The sequence below is a fragment of the Mycteria americana genome, chromosome 2 (assembly GCF_035582795.1).
Source record: "Mycteria americana isolate JAX WOST 10 ecotype Jacksonville Zoo and Gardens chromosome 2, USCA_MyAme_1.0, whole genome shotgun sequence".
Taxonomy (NCBI): domain Eukaryota; kingdom Metazoa; phylum Chordata; class Aves; order Ciconiiformes; family Ciconiidae; genus Mycteria; species Mycteria americana.
This window is the reverse complement of record NC_134366.1, coordinates 71,636,921-71,656,477: the sequence shown is the minus strand read 5'-3', so window position 1 is coordinate 71,656,477 and position 19,557 is coordinate 71,636,921. Positions and strand designations below refer to the sequence as shown.

At 36.3% G+C, this 19,557-nt stretch overlaps 1 protein-coding gene across 1 annotated transcript in view; it reads right to left on the bottom strand.

Moving 5' to 3' along the window:
• CNTNAP2 (contactin associated protein 2) overlaps window positions 1-19,557 on the bottom strand; it is a 1,202,777-nt gene that overhangs the window by 406,819 nt on the left and 776,401 nt on the right. Inside the window, exon 11 of the mRNA XM_075493725.1 lies at window positions 1,547-1,653. Within this exon, the coding sequence (XP_075349840.1) occupies window positions 1,547-1,653 (107 nt within the window). The remainder of the gene's footprint in view (window positions 1-1,546; window positions 1,654-19,557) is intronic.

Genomic DNA, 19,557 nt, shown 5'->3' with positions numbered 1-19,557 from the left:
GGATCTGTGGGTGCATGCCTAACAGGAATACATTTATGGCCTCACTACTGGTTGGACCTGGGGGAATGCAGCTGCAGCAGTCTCACCGCTGGCGGGCTGTTGGATCCAGCATGATACATTTTCCTCTAACAGATTATACTTACTTTCAGAGGCTCACTAGATAAAATATACCTACATAACTGAACTTCCATCCCTGCATTTCTGCAGTTAAACATCTTAACAGCCTACCACATGTGTAGGAATCATATTTTCCAAGTGGCTGTAATAGGTTAGCCAAAGCTCTAAAAATACTATACTTTCAGAGAAATATATGAAATCTTTTTCTTTGTTTCACTGAAATACTACATCACTGTAAATTCCGTGTTTTCTTTCCCAAGATTAGATGCAACCACACCATCACTATGCACATTCACACTTGGTGGAAAAAGGGCTGCCCATGAAATTTCTCCCTCAAGCATTGGTACTTTAAATATCTCTCTTTAATAAACATTCATTTCCCATTTAACTCTTTCAGTTTTACCAGTTCAGTAGCCAGACCATGGAGAACTTTGCCATTCAATGTATATATATGTATTAATAGTTATTATATAAAATACACTCCCTCTTACATTAATACAATGTTTAAAAATGGAATAGGTTTTTGTTGAATTTCAGACAACTGTGAATTGTCAAAATTTTCTCATTGGTTTGGGGTTTTTTGCTTAAAAATGAAAGAATTCTGCAATTATCTTTGTAAAATTTTACACAGCTGTAGTTAAAGTAAATAGTAAAGTAATATAAATTTCTATCTGTATAAATCCTGGCTTCAATTTCAACTTTTCACCTGTTCAGAAGCATTTTTACTCTCTCCTAAATATTAAGAAGTTGTTTGCTAAAGAAAAAAGGGAGACAAGTAAGGACTGGCTATGTTTTCAGCATCTTCTCGATATTTTAGGATACACTTCGCAGACGAAAATCCCACTTGTAGCGTACAATAGAAGGAACAGAAGACACATGCTGCTGACTCCGCATACATTGTTGAGAACCTCTAAGAAGAGCAACTGTACCTTTTTCTCTTCTTTCTGTGCTTTAATAGTATAGGGCATGTGGAGCTCATAGGAAATGCTCTTTTTTAAGAAACTCACAACAACAGAGTAAATATTTTGATTTTAGAATGGCCAATAATCAGTATATAAACACACTTCAGGATTGGCAACCTGAACGAGTGTCTCTCTAGTTAGCAGCGGTCAGCAGCTCTCCCCAACAGCTTAGGGCAGATTCACTGTGTCCATCTGAAACTCTAGTGTGCAATTGCTGAGAATGTGTTTGCTCAGTACACCAACTAAGACAGCTGTACTGCTTTGGTCCCTTGTATGGTGCAGCAGAGTGCTATATAAATACATCCCTATGTAGATAAGGTGGAGTATGATGAAGCCAACACCTCCTTTCAAGTAACTTTTTAGGATCTTTAACAACCAGAGAGGAAGACTTTGACTTTTTATCTCCATCAAAAGACATCAGTGTCTTCCCTACTCCATTGCAATTTCAATGCTGCAGGATGGCTTACAGTTATGACAAGTGGCGCCACTGTATCCAGTTCCATCACAAGTGCACTTGAAGCTGTCCCACGTCTGGGTACATTTGCCACCATGTTCACAGTGATTGGGCACACACCTGTCAGGACGAGATGCAAAGACAGAAAGAAAAACCTAAATGAGCATCGAGATTTACACACAGCTAAATTGTGAGCTGCCCAAGCAGTGTATCACATCCTTGCCTGGTAATTAATCCTTGTTATTTTAGGCAGATTAACAGAATTTATATCATAAAAGATGATTCATCGAGGCTCTGCTGTAGCCTTTTTACAAACAGCAAAAAAAGCGCAATAAAGGTGGAATACATTCACCCATCATAAATTAGGATTCTAAACTACGTATGACTGGTACTTAGCTGTCAAAACAAAAAGAACATCACAAGTCACACCTCCTCCTGCTGTGCAGGTGGTGTCATGCCTCAAGGACTGCAGTCCCACAAGTGACTGAAAGTTAAAGAAAGAATGCCAGTCAGTTGCTATTTATCTTTCTGTTGCCAGCAGTGGGATAAAGTGGAGGCAGATTGCCTGCTGGCTAGGATGGAAATTACTAATGCTGCATTATTAAAACAAACAATAGGCTTCAGTATAAAAGCTGTAAAAGTTTTTTCTTCACAGGGATTTGCGGCAAGTGTTGTTCACCTTTCTCCCACCCACCTGCTTTTCCTCTCTAGCTACACTGTTGCTGGAGAGTGGAAGGAATACAAAAGACAAAGTAGAACAGCAAAAAACAAGTTATAGCAGAACATATATTTATTGTTCAAAATATTATTTAAATGTGATTTCAAAGATTTGAGTTTGGCCAGTTTGTTTTCTATTAAAATAGTTAAAAATGGGAATTATCATGTACTTTCACCTTTGAAACTATTAAATTTCTTTTCTTTGAGAGGGCTTTGAAATATTATTTCAAAGAATCTTTTTTTTTCTTATTAAATTCGTTACAGTCAGACTCAGTACAGGCTCTGCATTTTTGATCAAGAACTAAAGGAGCTTTTCTTTCATGTTGAGTTGGCCAAACCTAATTTATGAACTACACCTTTTTATTATGACATTAAAGATAAAAATTAGAAGACCCCCTATTAGACAAACAAATTAAAATATTTTCATAAATGCATTACAAATTAAGTATGCTTATCTCTAAGATAAATCTGAAGTTCATCATATTCCTGTGACAGTTAACAATATTCTATTAAATAACACCCAAGGACAGCTTTTCTTTCCTACGTAGCAATTTATTGAAGCTGAAGGTATCTGGGTGAACCCCCAATAAGCTTAGTCTCATACCTCCTCAAGTTCCAATTAACAGCATTGGCATATATGACTCAACTACCAAGAATAACCTATGTCATGATATGCATTAGAGACTTGAACATTGTGTACTCGCATTTATAAAAGATTTTTGGTTTTATGCATGCCAGTACAAGTATCTCAGAATATACACAATATAGATGTCTTACATCCTATATCAGCCTGTAGTATTCAAGTACTACATAGTACCCGTTCTTTCTTTTTCAAAAAGATCAGAAAATACTGGCTTGGTTAAAAATAGTGCTTAAAGAAATGCTCTTCTAAAGCAAGAAACAAAGCATTTAAAGTTTTTGTTTTCACAGTAAAATACAGTGAAACTACCTGAGGCAATTACCACAGTTCAATAAATTATGTGTTCAACATGGTTTAAGTGAATTCATTTAGTTTTGTAAGTGTGGCAGGCTAAATGCACAGATAGAGCTGATCACTGCTGTTCAGCTAATAGGTGATGACTTTATGTTGTGTTCTCAACACCACAGAAGAAAACAAGAGCATATCATAGCACATTTCTAAACATCCAAGTAATTTACAATTTATGTGAATCCATAGGTGGTGGGTACAAGAGTAGGGAAAGCAGAGAGCAGTGGCATTTTAAAAATAATCTCATAGAAGTAACTTTTATTCAAGGATATAAACATCTACAAAAGTTCCTAAATCCGAACACAGATTTGTATTTTTTCCAGCCTTTCAAAATAACTGCTTTTGATGTATTTTCTTCTTTATTTACATTTGAACATATATTACTTTAAAACTATTTTTCCAATGACCAAACTAAACATTTTTCTATGTGAATTTCACCAGCTATTTATATCAAGTCTCACACATAATGCTGGCAACTAGTTTCACATTTTAGTGCGGTATAAGTTACTTTTATTGTAGCATAACTAGTAAAGATACTGCATTATTGACTATATAACTGAGGTAAACAACTTAATCTAGGAAAATAGGAAAAACAGATATTTATCTGTATCAATTAATGGGGCATATGAAGTCATAAAAAGAGGTATTCAGCAAACTCCTTGATGTTAATTTTATACTTCTAGTACAATGGTTGCACTAGCCTAGTCTGCATCTGCAAAATCTCTTTGTTACTCATCTGCTTTTCCGTGTCCTAAATATGATGTAGTTAGAAATAAGGAGTAAATAATGTCTTACTATTAGTGCTAATTGGAGATTAAATCAAACTATAGAATCATTTCCTTAAGTCCTCCCTCCACCCTCAATTTTCTTTATTTTATCAGATAGAATTTTAAGATTTATTTTCTATTAAATCCATTAGCAAACTTCTGTAACATAATCTGCTGCTAATCTGTCCACTTTTTGGACAAACCTTACTCACTATAATACAGTTTATAGGAAATTTTAGGTAATCAGAATGTAAAAATTAAAAATTTTCATAATTCTTATTAGTAATTTCTTTTAATTTCCACCCAAAAATTTAGCCATAGAGAGTTTACAGATGCTGTTTTGTTTGGTATTTTATTTAGTAACATTGACTTGTGTCTTAAACAACTTGTGTTCTTCTTTGGGATTTACATCTGATGACTTTGTAGAGAGCAATCATAACTTCTCTCACTCTGTATTTTTATGAAAACGAGTCTCCCGTTGGAAAATAGATTTTCTATTGTTGTTCTTCCTCATAGCTCTGTTCCCACTTGCACTTGTGATCTAATGAGTATTCTGGAGGAGGTCTTACCAATGTTTTGTGATTTCAGAGTTGATCAACATTTTTGTATTTCTCTACTGAAATTATTTTGCTTTATATATAGCATTTTCCTGACTGCCTCAGAATAGAGGCTCAAAGTCATCCTGAGATTGCTCAATACATATTAAATACCTTCAGTACTTTCCCATCCTTCTTCTCTTCAATCACTTCCAACCAATGAGCTCCATCTTTATACTGAAATTCTTGTTATTGTTGCTAACAGCATTACTCTGTACTATTAACCTCCATGGTGTCATCCAAATCTTTCTGCTTTTTTTTCTACTCTGAATCTGTATCATCAGCATATTTCGTCAAGATATTCCTAATTTTGAACCAAGGTCGAAGCATTAACAGTATCAGCTCTGGCACTGATCTCTGAGCAACTCTAATCTCTCAGCCAGTGTAAATTGTGAGGGAATTCCATTTGCCAGTTCACAAGTCACTTTGCAATTCATCTCTCAAACCCCATCTTCCCTAGTTTAGCTAATAATTTCCATCATTACAGTATATAAAATGTTTTATTGACATCCGACAAACTAGATTGCATTTCTCCTGTCTGAGAAAAAACTACTGTGCTTTATCAGAGAAGGAGATCAAGTTAATCCTGAACAATCAACTGCTGATAGAAGTCTGCTGCATTTTACTCTACCTTCCATTTACTTCCAGGTATTTAATTACTCTTTCCTTCATTTCTTCAAAAGCTTAGTAAGACTACTAAAGTCAGATTAATAGGTGTCTAGTGATCTGGATCTCTCTCTTTCCATTTGTTAAATTACATGAGGTTAACCCTGTCACCTCATAATACAAAAACATGCCTTTTGTTTTTTCCCCAGGGCTTCAATATGACATGTTAGTATTATGAAACAGGGCTGTTTTCCCAATTATTATCTAATTAGTTTTGGTGTATTCTTGGTGCCTGCTTACTCTGTTATCATCCTAAGTAATTGCTATTCCTTCATTTCTTTGTTATTTGATGATTCATTGGCAATATTTAATCTGAATAATATTCCTCCATAATAACTGGTATAGATATTGTTGCCTTGCTTTCAGCTGTGGCAGGAGTCAACTCACAGATTTTCACCTCCTTTTATCTTAAATATTGTAACTGTATCCTCTAGAATATCTCTTTTTTCCAGTCCTCCACAACACAGACCAAAGAAATAGACCAAATTTCCATTCATAAATAAAACCCGTGACATTCCATTCCTTTCCTGCTGATGTTCAACACTGCCCTCCTTATTAAAATACGGTATTTCTCCAAACCACCACTTGGAAAACTGGCCTCTTTTACACTTTACCCGTAGTTAATTCTGGTTAAAGTTATTTGTAACAGATCTGTTTTAATCAACTGTCTACGTTTTAAAACTACAGATTGCAACTCTAATCTTCCAGCAGGATGTGGGAAAACTGTATATACTTTGCGCAAGGAATACAAATGGTCTACCCATGCACTGAAGGTTTAACATTGCTTGAAGCTTTAACATTTCCTCAAAGGTGCTATATACAAATATCTAGTAAACCACTAAGCTTCTCCCTATCCTTAGACTGTCCAAGTGAGAAAACTGGGAACAGGATGCTCACATAGTCTGCAGCAAACACTGTTTTTCCCAAATGCATCTTTGGAGCAACCAAAAACTGCACTGTGGTTCAGACATACTATGTTATTGTCAATTAGGCTACTTCCACCTGCCATCTTGACTAAGGGTCCTTCCCCCATCACATGAGTGAATACACAGATGTCAGATCACAGGGAATGGTCTGTGAGTCCCAAGGAAATATGGCAACCAGGAGCAGAATGAGATATCTGGCCTAAGCCCCCCTGCCTCTGCCAGAAACATATAGGGAACTGCGTGTACCAAACGAATTTGGATGGATATGAGGTGTTTCTTCTGCATGAAGATATGAAACTGGGAGAGGCTGTTCTTTTGAGGACTGTAAACACAAAACATTTTGAGAAACTAGATTGAAATACAAGACATTTAATACAACCAGAGCACGTGAGAAGTCCGACACTGAGGTAGGAATGACTGAGGCGTGGGGGAAGAGTCCTTCCAGACAGCAATTCTGCAAAAACGGATCTGGGGAATTCCACATACAGTACAGTGATCCCAAGTCAACCCATCATACTATTGCCAACAAGAAAAAAAAAGAAGAAAAAGGGATCTCATAATGTGGGTATAAGCAGGAGAGTGATATGAAAGACCCATGAAGAAATCCTCACACAATGTTCAGCAGAAGTGAGCAATGGCTGATTTTCAACTGTGCAAAAAGTTGTTGGAAACAGAAAGGTTACAAACTGTTATAAATGTCCACAGGGAATGGGCAAAGAAGCAATGAAGTTCATTAGTGGTAAAAGGTATTTTAAGAACAACTTGAAATAACATACATCAGGAATGACTTAAGTATATTTGGTCCTGCCTGAAGGCAGGACAATGGCCTCAGAGACCTCTCCAGACTCCTTTCTAATCCAGGTATTTTCATATCCCATAAGAAACAGAAAGCATTTCTTTCAATCTCTTGATTTCTCATTGTGTGACTACATTTTCTTAGTGTTGTGACTGTGCTATTTAACCTTGGTAAGTCAACAGGTCTTGGTCACTACATCAGTCTTTTTAGAGGACTATATCCCCCATGGCAGGGATACTTAATACATTAACTAGCTTCCCCAAGCAAATTGTGCCCGAGGTGTATAGTAATTGACTCCAACTCTTAGGTTTAGAGTTCATTTGAGCAGGAAGATAAAAAGTTATTTTGTGCAGGAAGCCAAATGTCCAGATGGCCACACATAGACTGTTAAATAAAGTCCCTCAAGACTGAAGAACTATCACAAATCTCACTATTCTCTGCTGTATAACACAGACCTTTCCCTTTTTTCCCCGCCTTTTCCTTTCCTTTCCTGCTTCCCCTTTATACTTCCCATCTCTAGCATAAGTGCAAAATACAGCTTGTGTGTAGATAAAACCTAAATATAAACTAGCTCTCTGTATATATAAATTAGAAACAACCAAGCCAAGTAACACCACCAAAACAAAACATTCACCTGTGCAATTACTCCTCCACCTGAGAGACGAAAAGGAAGGAATGAACTACACACAAGAGATATTTGACACGTGTTGCCCACTACCGTACTGGAAAGAACTCAAATGCTACAGTGACAATGACAGCATGAGAATTTCTGTAGAGCAGGACAAAATGTTAAAGGCTTTTTGCAATGGAAAATAAGCCAGGTTGAATTATTCTTAACATGAAATTCAATCTTTTCCTTCTCATCATCAAATTTGTATCTAATCTTGCTCCTGCTCACACCTCACCTCTCATTTCTCTCCCAAATTGTTTCTGTTCTGCTTTTTTGTCCATTTCTCTGCCTCAGAACTAACCATCATCAGTTTGTTTTGAATGGTCTTACAGTATTTTCCCATTAGTTGCCCTTTTTATCACCTCCAAACGTCTCTTTAAAATCCATACCCTTTATCACCATTTCTTGCAAAGATCCTTCAAAATGCATACTGCTATCCTTGTTGAGTACAATGTTCTGTCACTATGTACCTTCATTCATACCCACACAAAGACTATTAAAATGTGTTTAAAATTTAACATTTTTTTCCTGTACAGGGTCACCTGACTGCTCAAGCAGACCATGACAGATTAGATCTAGAAAACAATCTTGTAACAATACAAGGAAAATAATTTGTAAGACCTACTGTAAACTAGTAACAAAATCACAAAAATATTCTAAACATATGCATCTGTCTGGTGGCAGCGATAGTGCTCTTTAATGAGCAATAGAATGCATTCCACTCATCATGGTAAAAGTAGTACTGAACAATAAGATAATCCGATTAAGGATACATTGCTATTGCAGAGTCCCTCTGTACCAACATCAGACTAAAATTACCCATTCCATAGAAAGTCCCTGATTTTCAGAGTGTCCTAAATAAAAGTAAAAACAGCCTATCTGACCTTTAAGATTCTTTCTTATTTCTTACAATGTAACAAGTGTTTAAAGTGACTTTGATATTTTCAGCAACAGGATTTGGATCTCATATGCGAGGCAACACAAAAGGCAGGTGGGAGGGACTGTAAAATTAATTCAGATTCACAATAGTTTCCAAACTAGTTTCATTTGCTGCTGACTTCTAACATAATTGTGCACAGATACATATAATTAACAATGGCAGAACTAAACAATCCTTCCTGAACCAAGAAGGACCTAGCCTTTCTTTATCACTAACTATAATACAAGGCCTTCATATTTCTTTGGTGGACATTATCAAACTTGTTCTGTCATGAGATCAAAACAAAATGCTTGGGACTTTTAAAGACTGTGATTTACAAAGAGCAAATCAATATTAAAATATGCAGTGACATTTGGTTAAGCAAAGTTCCTTTAGGGCATACTCCTAGAAAAGGCTGCCAAACAGTTTTTCAGTGTTATCTTCAGACCAACAAGATGCTATTCTAAGCTGTTTGCATTAGAATGATTAATGAAGGACTAATGCATAAAGAAAAATACTGCAGTTAACTCATCTGGATTAAGCGATCCTCTTGGATTTATGCAGTTTTTATTTTGTGTACAACAACATAGAGACTTATTATTCCTTTCTTTTCTACCGCTTTTAATTTTCAGAGCACTTCACAGATTAGCTCCTTAAAATGAAATCATGCTGGTTCCACATCAGCAATCACAGGAGCTGGATAAACCATTTTTCTGCATTTGTTGCAGAAAACCTCCTGCACCTGTTATGCATAACCTAGGATCTATGGTGGCTGATGGCTGAACAACTTCTTCTGTCCAACCCAAACTGTTGACACTTTTGCTAAAGCAAAGCAGGGGAGAGTGAATCTACTGCAGCTGCTAACAAGAGGGAATTTCCCAGTCCTGGTATGCCTCCTGTCAGTTCCTAGCAATTGCTCCATGTTAACAGGAGACCAGCTCTGTGTGGAGCTGTGGCAGGAGGAAATGGTGTATTGGGCAGCACTTTTTTAGCTATTCTCCATCTCCTCTGGGGCAGGGGGAGGGAACAACAAGATAAACTGGGTGGAAATGGCACATGGACTACATCCAGTCCCCAAGCTGCAAACTGGACTATGCTGTGATAATCTTACAGAGGTAGAGGATAAAACCACAAATTCATAAATAAACAAATCAGGTTGGAGTAAAAAGACAATTTCTGTTGCACAATGTTTCAGTTGGCAAACTCAGGGCCAGGTCTTCAGCTGGTGTAAATAAGAACATCTGCATCTTTCTTAAATACTACCTTAAGTCTGTTAAATGGGTCAAAACAAAAGGAAGAATAAACTGTAATGAAAGGCCAGCTACTAAATATGATCTATCCCCAATGGGTTTTTATTTAACTTTTTTCATCACCCTGTGAAGAGCTTTGCCTAGTTAGTAACCAGGTTAAGGATTTCTTAGAGCAGATGAGAGCTATTCTGTGTAAAATTTTTTTGGACTGGTGTATTTGAGTTTATTATTTAGACAACCATGTAGAAGAAGGGGCAGTTAGTCACAATTCAGCACAATTCAGCCCTCTTGGGGATATGAGAAGATGTGTTAGGCACTGAGAATCCCCAGAAGAATCTCATGGTTTTTACTCACTAGGTTTCTGAAGGAATCTTTAAACCTTTTCAAGTATTACTCTGTTCAAAATCTGACTGGATTAATTCTGTATTCATGTAACCACCTCTCTTTCGCTATTTCAAATAGGTAAAGAAGAACATACTGGCTGGGCTTGAGAACAAACCATAAAATTGATTCTTTGGTGTCTTGTTAATTATTTATTACTTCCGCATTTTATAGCTTGAATCAAATACAGCTCCAGAGATTTTATGACATCAACTTCACTTTATAATCCATGTTAAACATTTGGAGAAAGTTTCTCTTGTTCTTTAGAAGATTATAATTATTAGAGTACATAGACCAGTGAGCAGTCTAAATAATACAGAACAGTGACTACTATATTCTTCTCTAATAAACACAAGTGATCATGCATTGAATCACCAGGCAGATACAGAATTTTATAGAGCTTTGTTTTAAATGAGTTTACTCCTAAATTTATCTTTTGGGGAATAAAGAACTGATAATTAGAAATCTTTATGTTTCTTCCCATAATGTAAAGAATTACTCAGTAATAAAGATGGTTATACAACTGATGGATGATTTTGTATTAAAAGCCCCTTGCTGCATCAATCAAAAGTGGGCATGGGCTGTCATAGCCCTTGGATATGACAGTCCTCCACTCCTTGGTGCACACCATAACAGATCTTATCTTTTGCATTACTTGTTTTGGTCCCTAGTGTTTTAATGAGCAACAACAGCTATCTCATTTTGATCTTCAAATAGGTGATAAAAATCCTGATGCATCCTATGCAAAAAGCACAACATATTAAATATGTCTTGCTTTGCAAATTGATACCATATTAATCGCTTTGATGGTCATAGAGATATAAGATGCCATCAACTACTATTGATATAAGTATGGTCTTGGCTCAGCATCCTATTTTAGTAGTCTGGCTATGACATAATGAGATGGAGCTGCATTTCTTAACTGGTAGGTTTTGAGCTGAACATATTGAAAGTCAATGTCCCAGCTGTTATTATGGCATTGTGGTTTAAATGATACTTGAGGTAAAACATGATTTAGCACCGCTAAAGTGATGCTGATCTTGTAAAGTGCAGATTGCCTAAATGATTTTTTAAAAAATGCTACAAAATGGTGGTACTCCTAAAAAACTCACAACAGCAAGTGGTCTTTTACTTGCCTGGCATGAATGACTTGTGATTCAGCTAAAACACCATCTTTTTGTATTTTAGTCTTTACCATCATTACTGTCAGGAATCTGGCCACTTCCTTCACTGTGATAGACACAATCTGGAAGCTTCCCTAGAAGATCAATTATCTTACAAGCACTGATTTGGAGGTAAAGCTAGTGTAAGTCCTGATGTCTTGACAGAAACTGTGGATCTTGCATTAATATTTAGATTATAAATTTTGGATGGTTGGATGGTTGGATAGTGGATGGTTCCAGTAACCATATGACCGGAAGAGTCTGCTCTGTAAGCTTTGTAGGAAACACTTTCTGCCTAAACAGTGAAGGTTTTTCCCCTTCAAAACAAAAACATAGTCTTGGCAGTAAGCAAAACACATAGTCTATACAATGAAGCAAATGTGAAATGGAGGTTAATGCTTCTGAGACATTTATTAATGACAACTGGTATAAGTGCCAGTTTCATTATTAAATCCCCAGCAGAAGACATAACTCAAGGACGCTAATTTCTCCTGCCTCTGAAAGAAACTCCAATCTTCTTTATTTCTCGGTGGAGCAAAAATTAACCTAACAAGACTTTTAGTTATCCCACTGTACCATAGAGGAACAGCTGAGGTCAGCATGCTCTTCTTGCTGCACATCCTCGCAGACTCCTAGTTTGCTAAGTATTGGCAAGGACATATAGACTAGGTTCTCTGAGTCATGAACTGAAATTTGACTTGGATCAACCATGAATGAATCAGATGTAGATGGCATTCACACGTGGTTTATTTATTTCACATGGAACACTCTCCCTGAGCTGACCCATACAACCACAAACCTTAATGATGTGTGTTCACCATTCATTAGAGGCAATGTAATGTGCATATTCACTTGTAACCCTTTCCCCTTTCTCTATTCACATTTGTCATCTTCTTCGTTTGCAAGATTTTTGGATCAGAAAAGGGATTTTAATTTATAACACAAGGGGGTGTCACAGTGGAGTTTCCTCTTTCTTATCATTGCAGTCATCAGGAACAAAAATGATAATAAATAGTAACAGAGAAATGACTTATCTTTTTACACTACACTATTCTCCTCCAGATCATTATGGAGCATTTTTATATCACTTGCTAAAATCTACACAATCTGTTTTTTCTCCTTTACTGTGGCGATTCCGCCATCTACCACAAACAGCAATATGCTCAGCTAAAATATCATGGATAAAATATGAAGCATATAGGTTCAACTGACTCATCCCCCTGTCCTTTGTGTGTGTCCTTAGTGCACATCAGTATTTTATTCTTTTATAGAAGCCCTAAAACATTTTTGTAAATTGCAATATAATGAGTGTTGTACTCTACTTTAAAGACATCAAAAGCAAGGATGTGCCAATGAATTAGCAGCTCTGCTGCAGTGCAGTCACAGCTCTGTGATAAATATACTAATACAATGCTCTACTCACAACCTATTATTCAATTCATTTTCAATTTGCTGAAAATAGATATGTACAGTAAGTAATAAACAACTCATTTATTACCTAGAACTTGTGCAATGAACTGTTCTGAAGCCAAAAGGCTTACTGTGGAAGTAATAAATAGGTGTGAGTACATGCATGTATGTGCATGTGTGTTCACACACCTACATTCAATATGCATAAACATATACATGTTTTCTCCAAGAATGATGACAATTTCAAGCTTCTGAAAATGGGCAGCGCTTTCAAGAAAACAACTCATACTAAGAGCAAAACTGTTTTTAAGGAAAATGTAACAATGAGGATACAACTGCTTTAATAACATGTACTTGACTGTAAAAATTGTGATGACATGATCCTGGTATGCTTAATTTTAATTACAAATAGCTCACTGCTGGGAATCTATTATTCTACTTAAATAGTCTTGTGATTGCCCTATAGAAAAATGGATAGACTATAATTTAGAGTAGTTTAGAGGCTCTTGATTCTATTTTTCTGCTTTTCAAGCACTACAATTTGGGCACCATAGTTCAGGCTCTGTCAGTATTTCAGTTTATTATAAGCTTAGATATCTCAAGCATTTATATTTCAGTTACAAAAATTTACTCCAGAAATTCAGCACACAAAGCATAAGCTAGAAAGGAAATAAATAGTAGCATACTGCTAGCACTAGTTCTGAAACAGCTCATGCAACTGGCTCACCATTTAGTATTCCAGGACAGTAAGGACAGGCTAGTAGATAGTTTTAGAGGTTTTATTTTAAACAGAAGAGGAAAAGAAGGAAAAATCCCTACACAATATTTTGCTTTTGCTTTCCAGACAGTTTGTCATGAAATTTTTGACACTTCCTTGGAACAGACTGTTCAGAGAAAAGGGCCAGATTTGATTAATATCTCAACTCAAACAAATGTTGGAAAACATGTTGAAATCCTTGAAACATGTCATTTGACATGTTCAAAATGAAGAGTGTCTTTTTTCAGTTTAAAATAATTTTTCATTTTGAAATGTAAGTTAAAATATACTATATGGATGACACTCTACCAAGCCAAGTAATAACACCTTCCAACTCTCTATTTCAAATTGGAAGTGTAGTTCCAAATATTTTCCTGAGGGAGCAATAGGTTGGAGCAGTTGAGTGGGGCAGTATGCAAGAAAATTGTTGAAGATACCTGTGCACCTTTGATAGCTGCACTGATAGCTGAACTGGGAATAAGAAGGTAGCCCGAAAGTCAATAGATCTGATATGAGAGCAATCTAAACTGGTTATGCACCATTGGGTGCATAAATGCTAAGAAAAAAACTTAACAGGAAAAAAGAAAATTGATACAGAGAGAAACTGTGTGTAGAAGACAAAACTGTGAGAGAAAAAAATGAGGAGAAAAAAAAATGTTTAATCACAAGTGTGAGCACTGTTGGGGGAACCAAACTGTTAGAAAAACAGAAATTGGAGGGCTGCTCAAAGCGCGGCAATAAGGAAACAACACAGACTCCAAGAAGGACAGGAAGAGATGAACTACTGCAACCTCAAGTGCCATTCTTCACATTGTGCATGTATCTTTGGATAAGATTAAAACAATGCACTAACTTAAATAAAACGGTTTCTCAAAAGTCATGCAGGGGCTGCAACGAAAGAGTAGATCTAATAAGACTATTCAGTATTAACTGAAATCTGGTGTTTTATTAGAGAGGAGTTGTAAGAGGATAGCTCTGCATAATAGTACAGAACACTCACTCTGTAAAGAGGGAAGGAGTATAAAGAGAAATTTGCGGCATGTCAGATTGAACTAACCTTTGGGACAGACTGTACTTTTGTAGAAATATTTAAAGCAGAGAAGAATGATAAAGTCAGGATGTGGAAAGAAGCCATCCTGGCAAAGGCTGTAAAATGCTTACAACAGCAATTACTGCACAAGGATCAAGCATACTAAAACTCCAAAGAGGACTGACACTGGTCATTTAAGAGACCTACTGTCTGGACTGATGAAATCACTGTTGTGGGAAGCATGAAACAATATAACCAACTCATTTCCATGTCAGGATACTTGCACTTGCCTACCAGCACTGAAAAAGATCTCTTTGTCTCTGTTTTTAATATTTATTTTTTTTAAACTCAAGGTGTTTTGACTGTTTCATAGATATCTGCTAAGGCCTTCTGTCTACCTTATATCCAAAGAGATGTGGTGCCATATGTACAAAAGAAGAAGGAACTGTGGTCACTGCTGCAAAAATGATAAATCTTTTCATTGTTTAACTGTTTACAAAGTGCCAGCTATATGATAAACATCGTGCAGGTCTTGCAGAAAACTTCCTTTTTAGCCAACAGTTGTGATAATGAAATATTACAGAATTAGCCACGAAAACAAAAACATGTAGTTGATTTATTCTATTCACTTACCAGAACAAGTTTCTGCTTTATGTTCAATATTAGTGAGATAAAACATACCCAATTACAAAGTATTAATCACTACATGCACAGGTATTATAAAGACGCTGTCTTAATTTCTTTAGAGTTTTTTGCAAGGCATGTGACTGCTCAAGTAGAATTAAATCACTAACCAACACTATTTACATTTCAATACAATACAGACACAAATATCAAGATTAATATAATGTAAGATTAAAGTAGCTAATGGTATGCATTACTAAGATAATAATCCAAGATTAATGATAAGTAAATAAGATCATTATATTCACAATGTGGACCTTGCAGCAATGAAAGGCTTATTAAGTCCTTGAGATGATAGCTGGTTATTTGCCTTTCAGTAGAAGAGTCTTCCTCAGTCTTTTGTTCACTATAAAACATACATTAAACAGAATGGATAACTAACTGGTTTAGCTTATTATCCTTAAGCAAATAGGCTGTCCATTTCATTAATGGCTTTACTTACAAACACCTTTTTTTTCTCCTAAAATTTTGCTCTGTCTAGTTAGCGCTCACCCCTTTAGCTCAGTGAAAACATGTCAGCAATCCCTGCTGCTTCATCTCCCTGCTATACAAGAGATTGGAAAGAAATGCTGAAACGACATCTTCCTGTGGTCAAGTCTTTTCTTACTGAATGTTGCTGATATCAAGAGCTTTGTAGCTCTTCCCTCTTTCCTGAATGATCTGCTTACATTTATGTGCAGCAGGTAATGTAGGAGTGATCAAAGCAGAGAAGGGGTATCCCAGCTGTTCAGTCATGCCTATGCTGAGCTGTAGTTACAAAATAATAAATATGGTAAGCTGTAACAAAAGGTCTCAGTTGCAATAACCTCTGCTTAGGCACCACAGGCATGCATACATGATCCTTTCTTCCCCCCTTACTTTACCTACCATGTTTTGACTCTGTACTTTTAGTCTCATGTGAAAATGTGGCCCACATTCTTTCCATTCTTTTCTCCTGACCTGACTTGATTTTAAGTCCTGATTTCCAAATATACTACTCTGTTCCCATTCCCCAGATTCTGAACAAGTACTCTTTTCTCCTGATCTCCTAGTTGGAGTCCTGGTGAACATTAACAATACCAGCAGTGTATCTAATCAACTTGGTATATTACTCCAGGTCTGCTATTACCATCAGATACACATATCTTCTTTCTACCTCTTACTGATATGAATATTCCTGGTCAGACAAAAGAATCCTGAATAATATCATAAAATCTTTCTGGAACCCAAAATTTTATTAATGTCATTGAATGTTTGTATTTACAGGGTGTCCTCAGATGTGCATAATTTACTCATGTCCTTGCAGTGAAGGAACAAGTGTACAGGTGGATTAAGTCTTACAGTGCTAATGCTTAGGATGTAGCCTGAGTACTAATGCTCTGCAGTAGCCAGAAAAAGTGTTTCTGGATCAAGGACAAAGCAAACCCTATGAATCAGCATTTACAAATCTGACCTGCTGAAATTAAACTAGGATTTTGTTATTTACGTGAATTTGTCCAACAGAAATAAGCCAGTAAAGCTTTGAAAGCCTCTTGTGGAATCCACAGTCATTCTATAAAGCTTTGCTAAAACAGGATTTCTGAGACAGGTTCCCTGATAGGTGCCTGTGGTTCCTGTTTTTGATGAACAAGGACCTACATCCAGCTCTGCAAAACAGCTCTGAAAAGGCAAATAAGGAAAGCTTTTCTTTCTACAGAGATAACTCAGAAAATGATCAATAACAAAAGAAAATGTTCCAGGTTTGGAAAAAAATACTTCTTACTCTCTTCCTTGATCACTGTAGCAATTGTGCATTTCAGTGTTTCATGGGAAGATATTTTTATTTGCTCGCTAGTGTTCAGATATGGAGTATGGAAATCAAGGTCATACCGAGTAATTGCATACCGTGGCATGGTACAGCCACTCTTTACATTTTTCAGCATAAAATTATGAAATAAATTATATTTTAAAATGGCATCAGATGAATCAATATCTACTAAACAGTATGCAATCAATTCTTAGACTTCCATAAACCCTGATTTTGGTGGATGGCTCTCCACCTTAGAAATCAGTGATTTGACCAAGTCTATCAGATACCACATCAAACTTGCCAAACAATACTTAAAATGTGAGCCACATCTGCAAAACACTGTGAGTGGTACTCACAATTTACCCTAATAACTTATAAGACTTTGCTCATCTTTGACTTTTTCCCTAAAAATGGAAAGACTCTTAAAAGTCTTAGACATTTATTTGTGAATAGTGGTTCCCATCTTAATACTTTAAAAAGACAATGTGTTTCTTCAAGCTATATGACAAGTGAACAAGTGTTATCTCTTATTTACACAGTATTCTATAGTAAAGGACTGAAGTGTGACTTCCTTCCATCATAGCGGAGCAACTTCTGCTGCCAGACACGTGCAGAGCTCCAGGTGGAGACACAAAAAGGAATCAGCACAAAGGACTCACCTGACAACCTAAGGCCAGTGCACAACTAAGCTGAATTGATTCATATTATACAAATAAAAGCACATTTTGAAGCTTAAGTGATAGAATAACAAAACAAAAATCAATCTGGTACTCTTTCCCTTAAAGCAAATGAGAGTTTTGCAGAAATGTTTAATGGCAACACGGCCAGGCTGAAATTGCTATGAAGCCTAGAAAACTTGGAAAGCATACTTCTACTGCTCTTGATGATGTATAAAGTTTAACACAACGTTTTATTAAGAATAAAGAAAAAATGGCATGGGAATTATCAGAAAATGGAGAAAATTTAAGTTTGCTAGGTGTGTATGTCTTTTAATGAGGAGTACTAGTGTATATACTTTCAACAGTGAGTTACACTGTGACTGAGCTACTTGATAGCTTCAAATAGATATTTTACCAGACAAACGCTGAAAAACATGGGGATTTAACTACTCTGTGAGAAGAAATGTTATATTATTTAGGCTTTGACAAAACTCCAGCTATATACAGCTACTGCACAGATATCAAGTTCAAGAGCTGCACGTATATCCGATAAATAAAAAGTAGATGTAATTAGAAATAATACTATGATGTGGAAACATCTTTCTTTGTCTTTCACTTCCATACACAGATATAGAGCTAGAAACTTGAAGTGTGAATGTGTGGGAAGAATAAATTCAACTTTTAACCCACAGAATGCCTTTGGGTTCTTCATGAGGGCTTGTGGGGGCAGTGTGCAGGTCATTTGAAAGCACTTGGGCATATACATGCATGCTCTGGTTTATTGGATTTATATTATGCTAAAAATAAGGGTCCAGATATCTTCCAAAAGACTTTGCGTTTACCCTAATTTTATCTCTTTCTTCACAGGTCTTCTTCCTCCTTTCTTTAACTTTCCTTCTTTTATACTTTGCTGTTGGGGGGAAAGATGGAGGCAAGTGTTTCTCCTTTGAACCAGAAAGTGTTGCTGGGTACACAGACTCAGTGTCCCATTTAGAGCTCTCAAGTGGTATCAATAGGATGCCATGGATATGACTAGCTTTCACTTGTCCCTTTGTGCAGTACTGTCTATCTGTGCAAAACACCTGTTAAATGACAGTAGAGAATTAGGGTGACCTTATTGGCATTGTTTGGTAACTAATACAGTTTAACAAATGTACAGCTCTTTTTCTTTGCCCCTGCAATGGCTTTAATTCTACCTTTTTGGATGGTTACTTTAAAACACAGTTCATTTCAACGATTGGGTTTCAGGCTTGATACTTTACGAACTGTAAGAATCAACACCACCAGAACTGCAGAAGTGGAAATGAGCTGTGTCAATCAGCATTTCCACCAAAAAAACCCTATCTGGTAACTACAATGTTAGGTTCCTCATTTTAGAGTATGATAATCTAGCAGAGCCGATGTTAGTCTGATTCTCTTGTGAGCCACTTCCTTTCATTACACTAAGAGACTCTTAGCAGTTTTGGGTCCTCACAGCACTGTCAAACACATAAAAGCCAAACCCTCACAACATGTTACAGATCAGAAGAGATAAATCAGCTACCAAAACCTGCTTGAAGTTTTGTAAGCTACTCAAAAAGATCTTTATAGTGAGTCACGAGTCTTGCAAAGATAGGTCACATTTAAATTATGAACTAATGCATTATTTATATTGGAGAGATTGTAACTCAGAAATCACAGCTACAAACAGGAGAAAGGTCTATGCAAGAGCAGCGAAATTATACTGCAATTTGCTCAGCTACAAAGATAAATTATTTCGAAGCAATATGTATCATAAGTAGTGGTGCTATACAAATACGCTGTCCCTGAATTACAGTGAACAGGACAAAATGCTACCAATTTCAGTGAAAAACTGAGTGTGGTTTACAAGATAATGA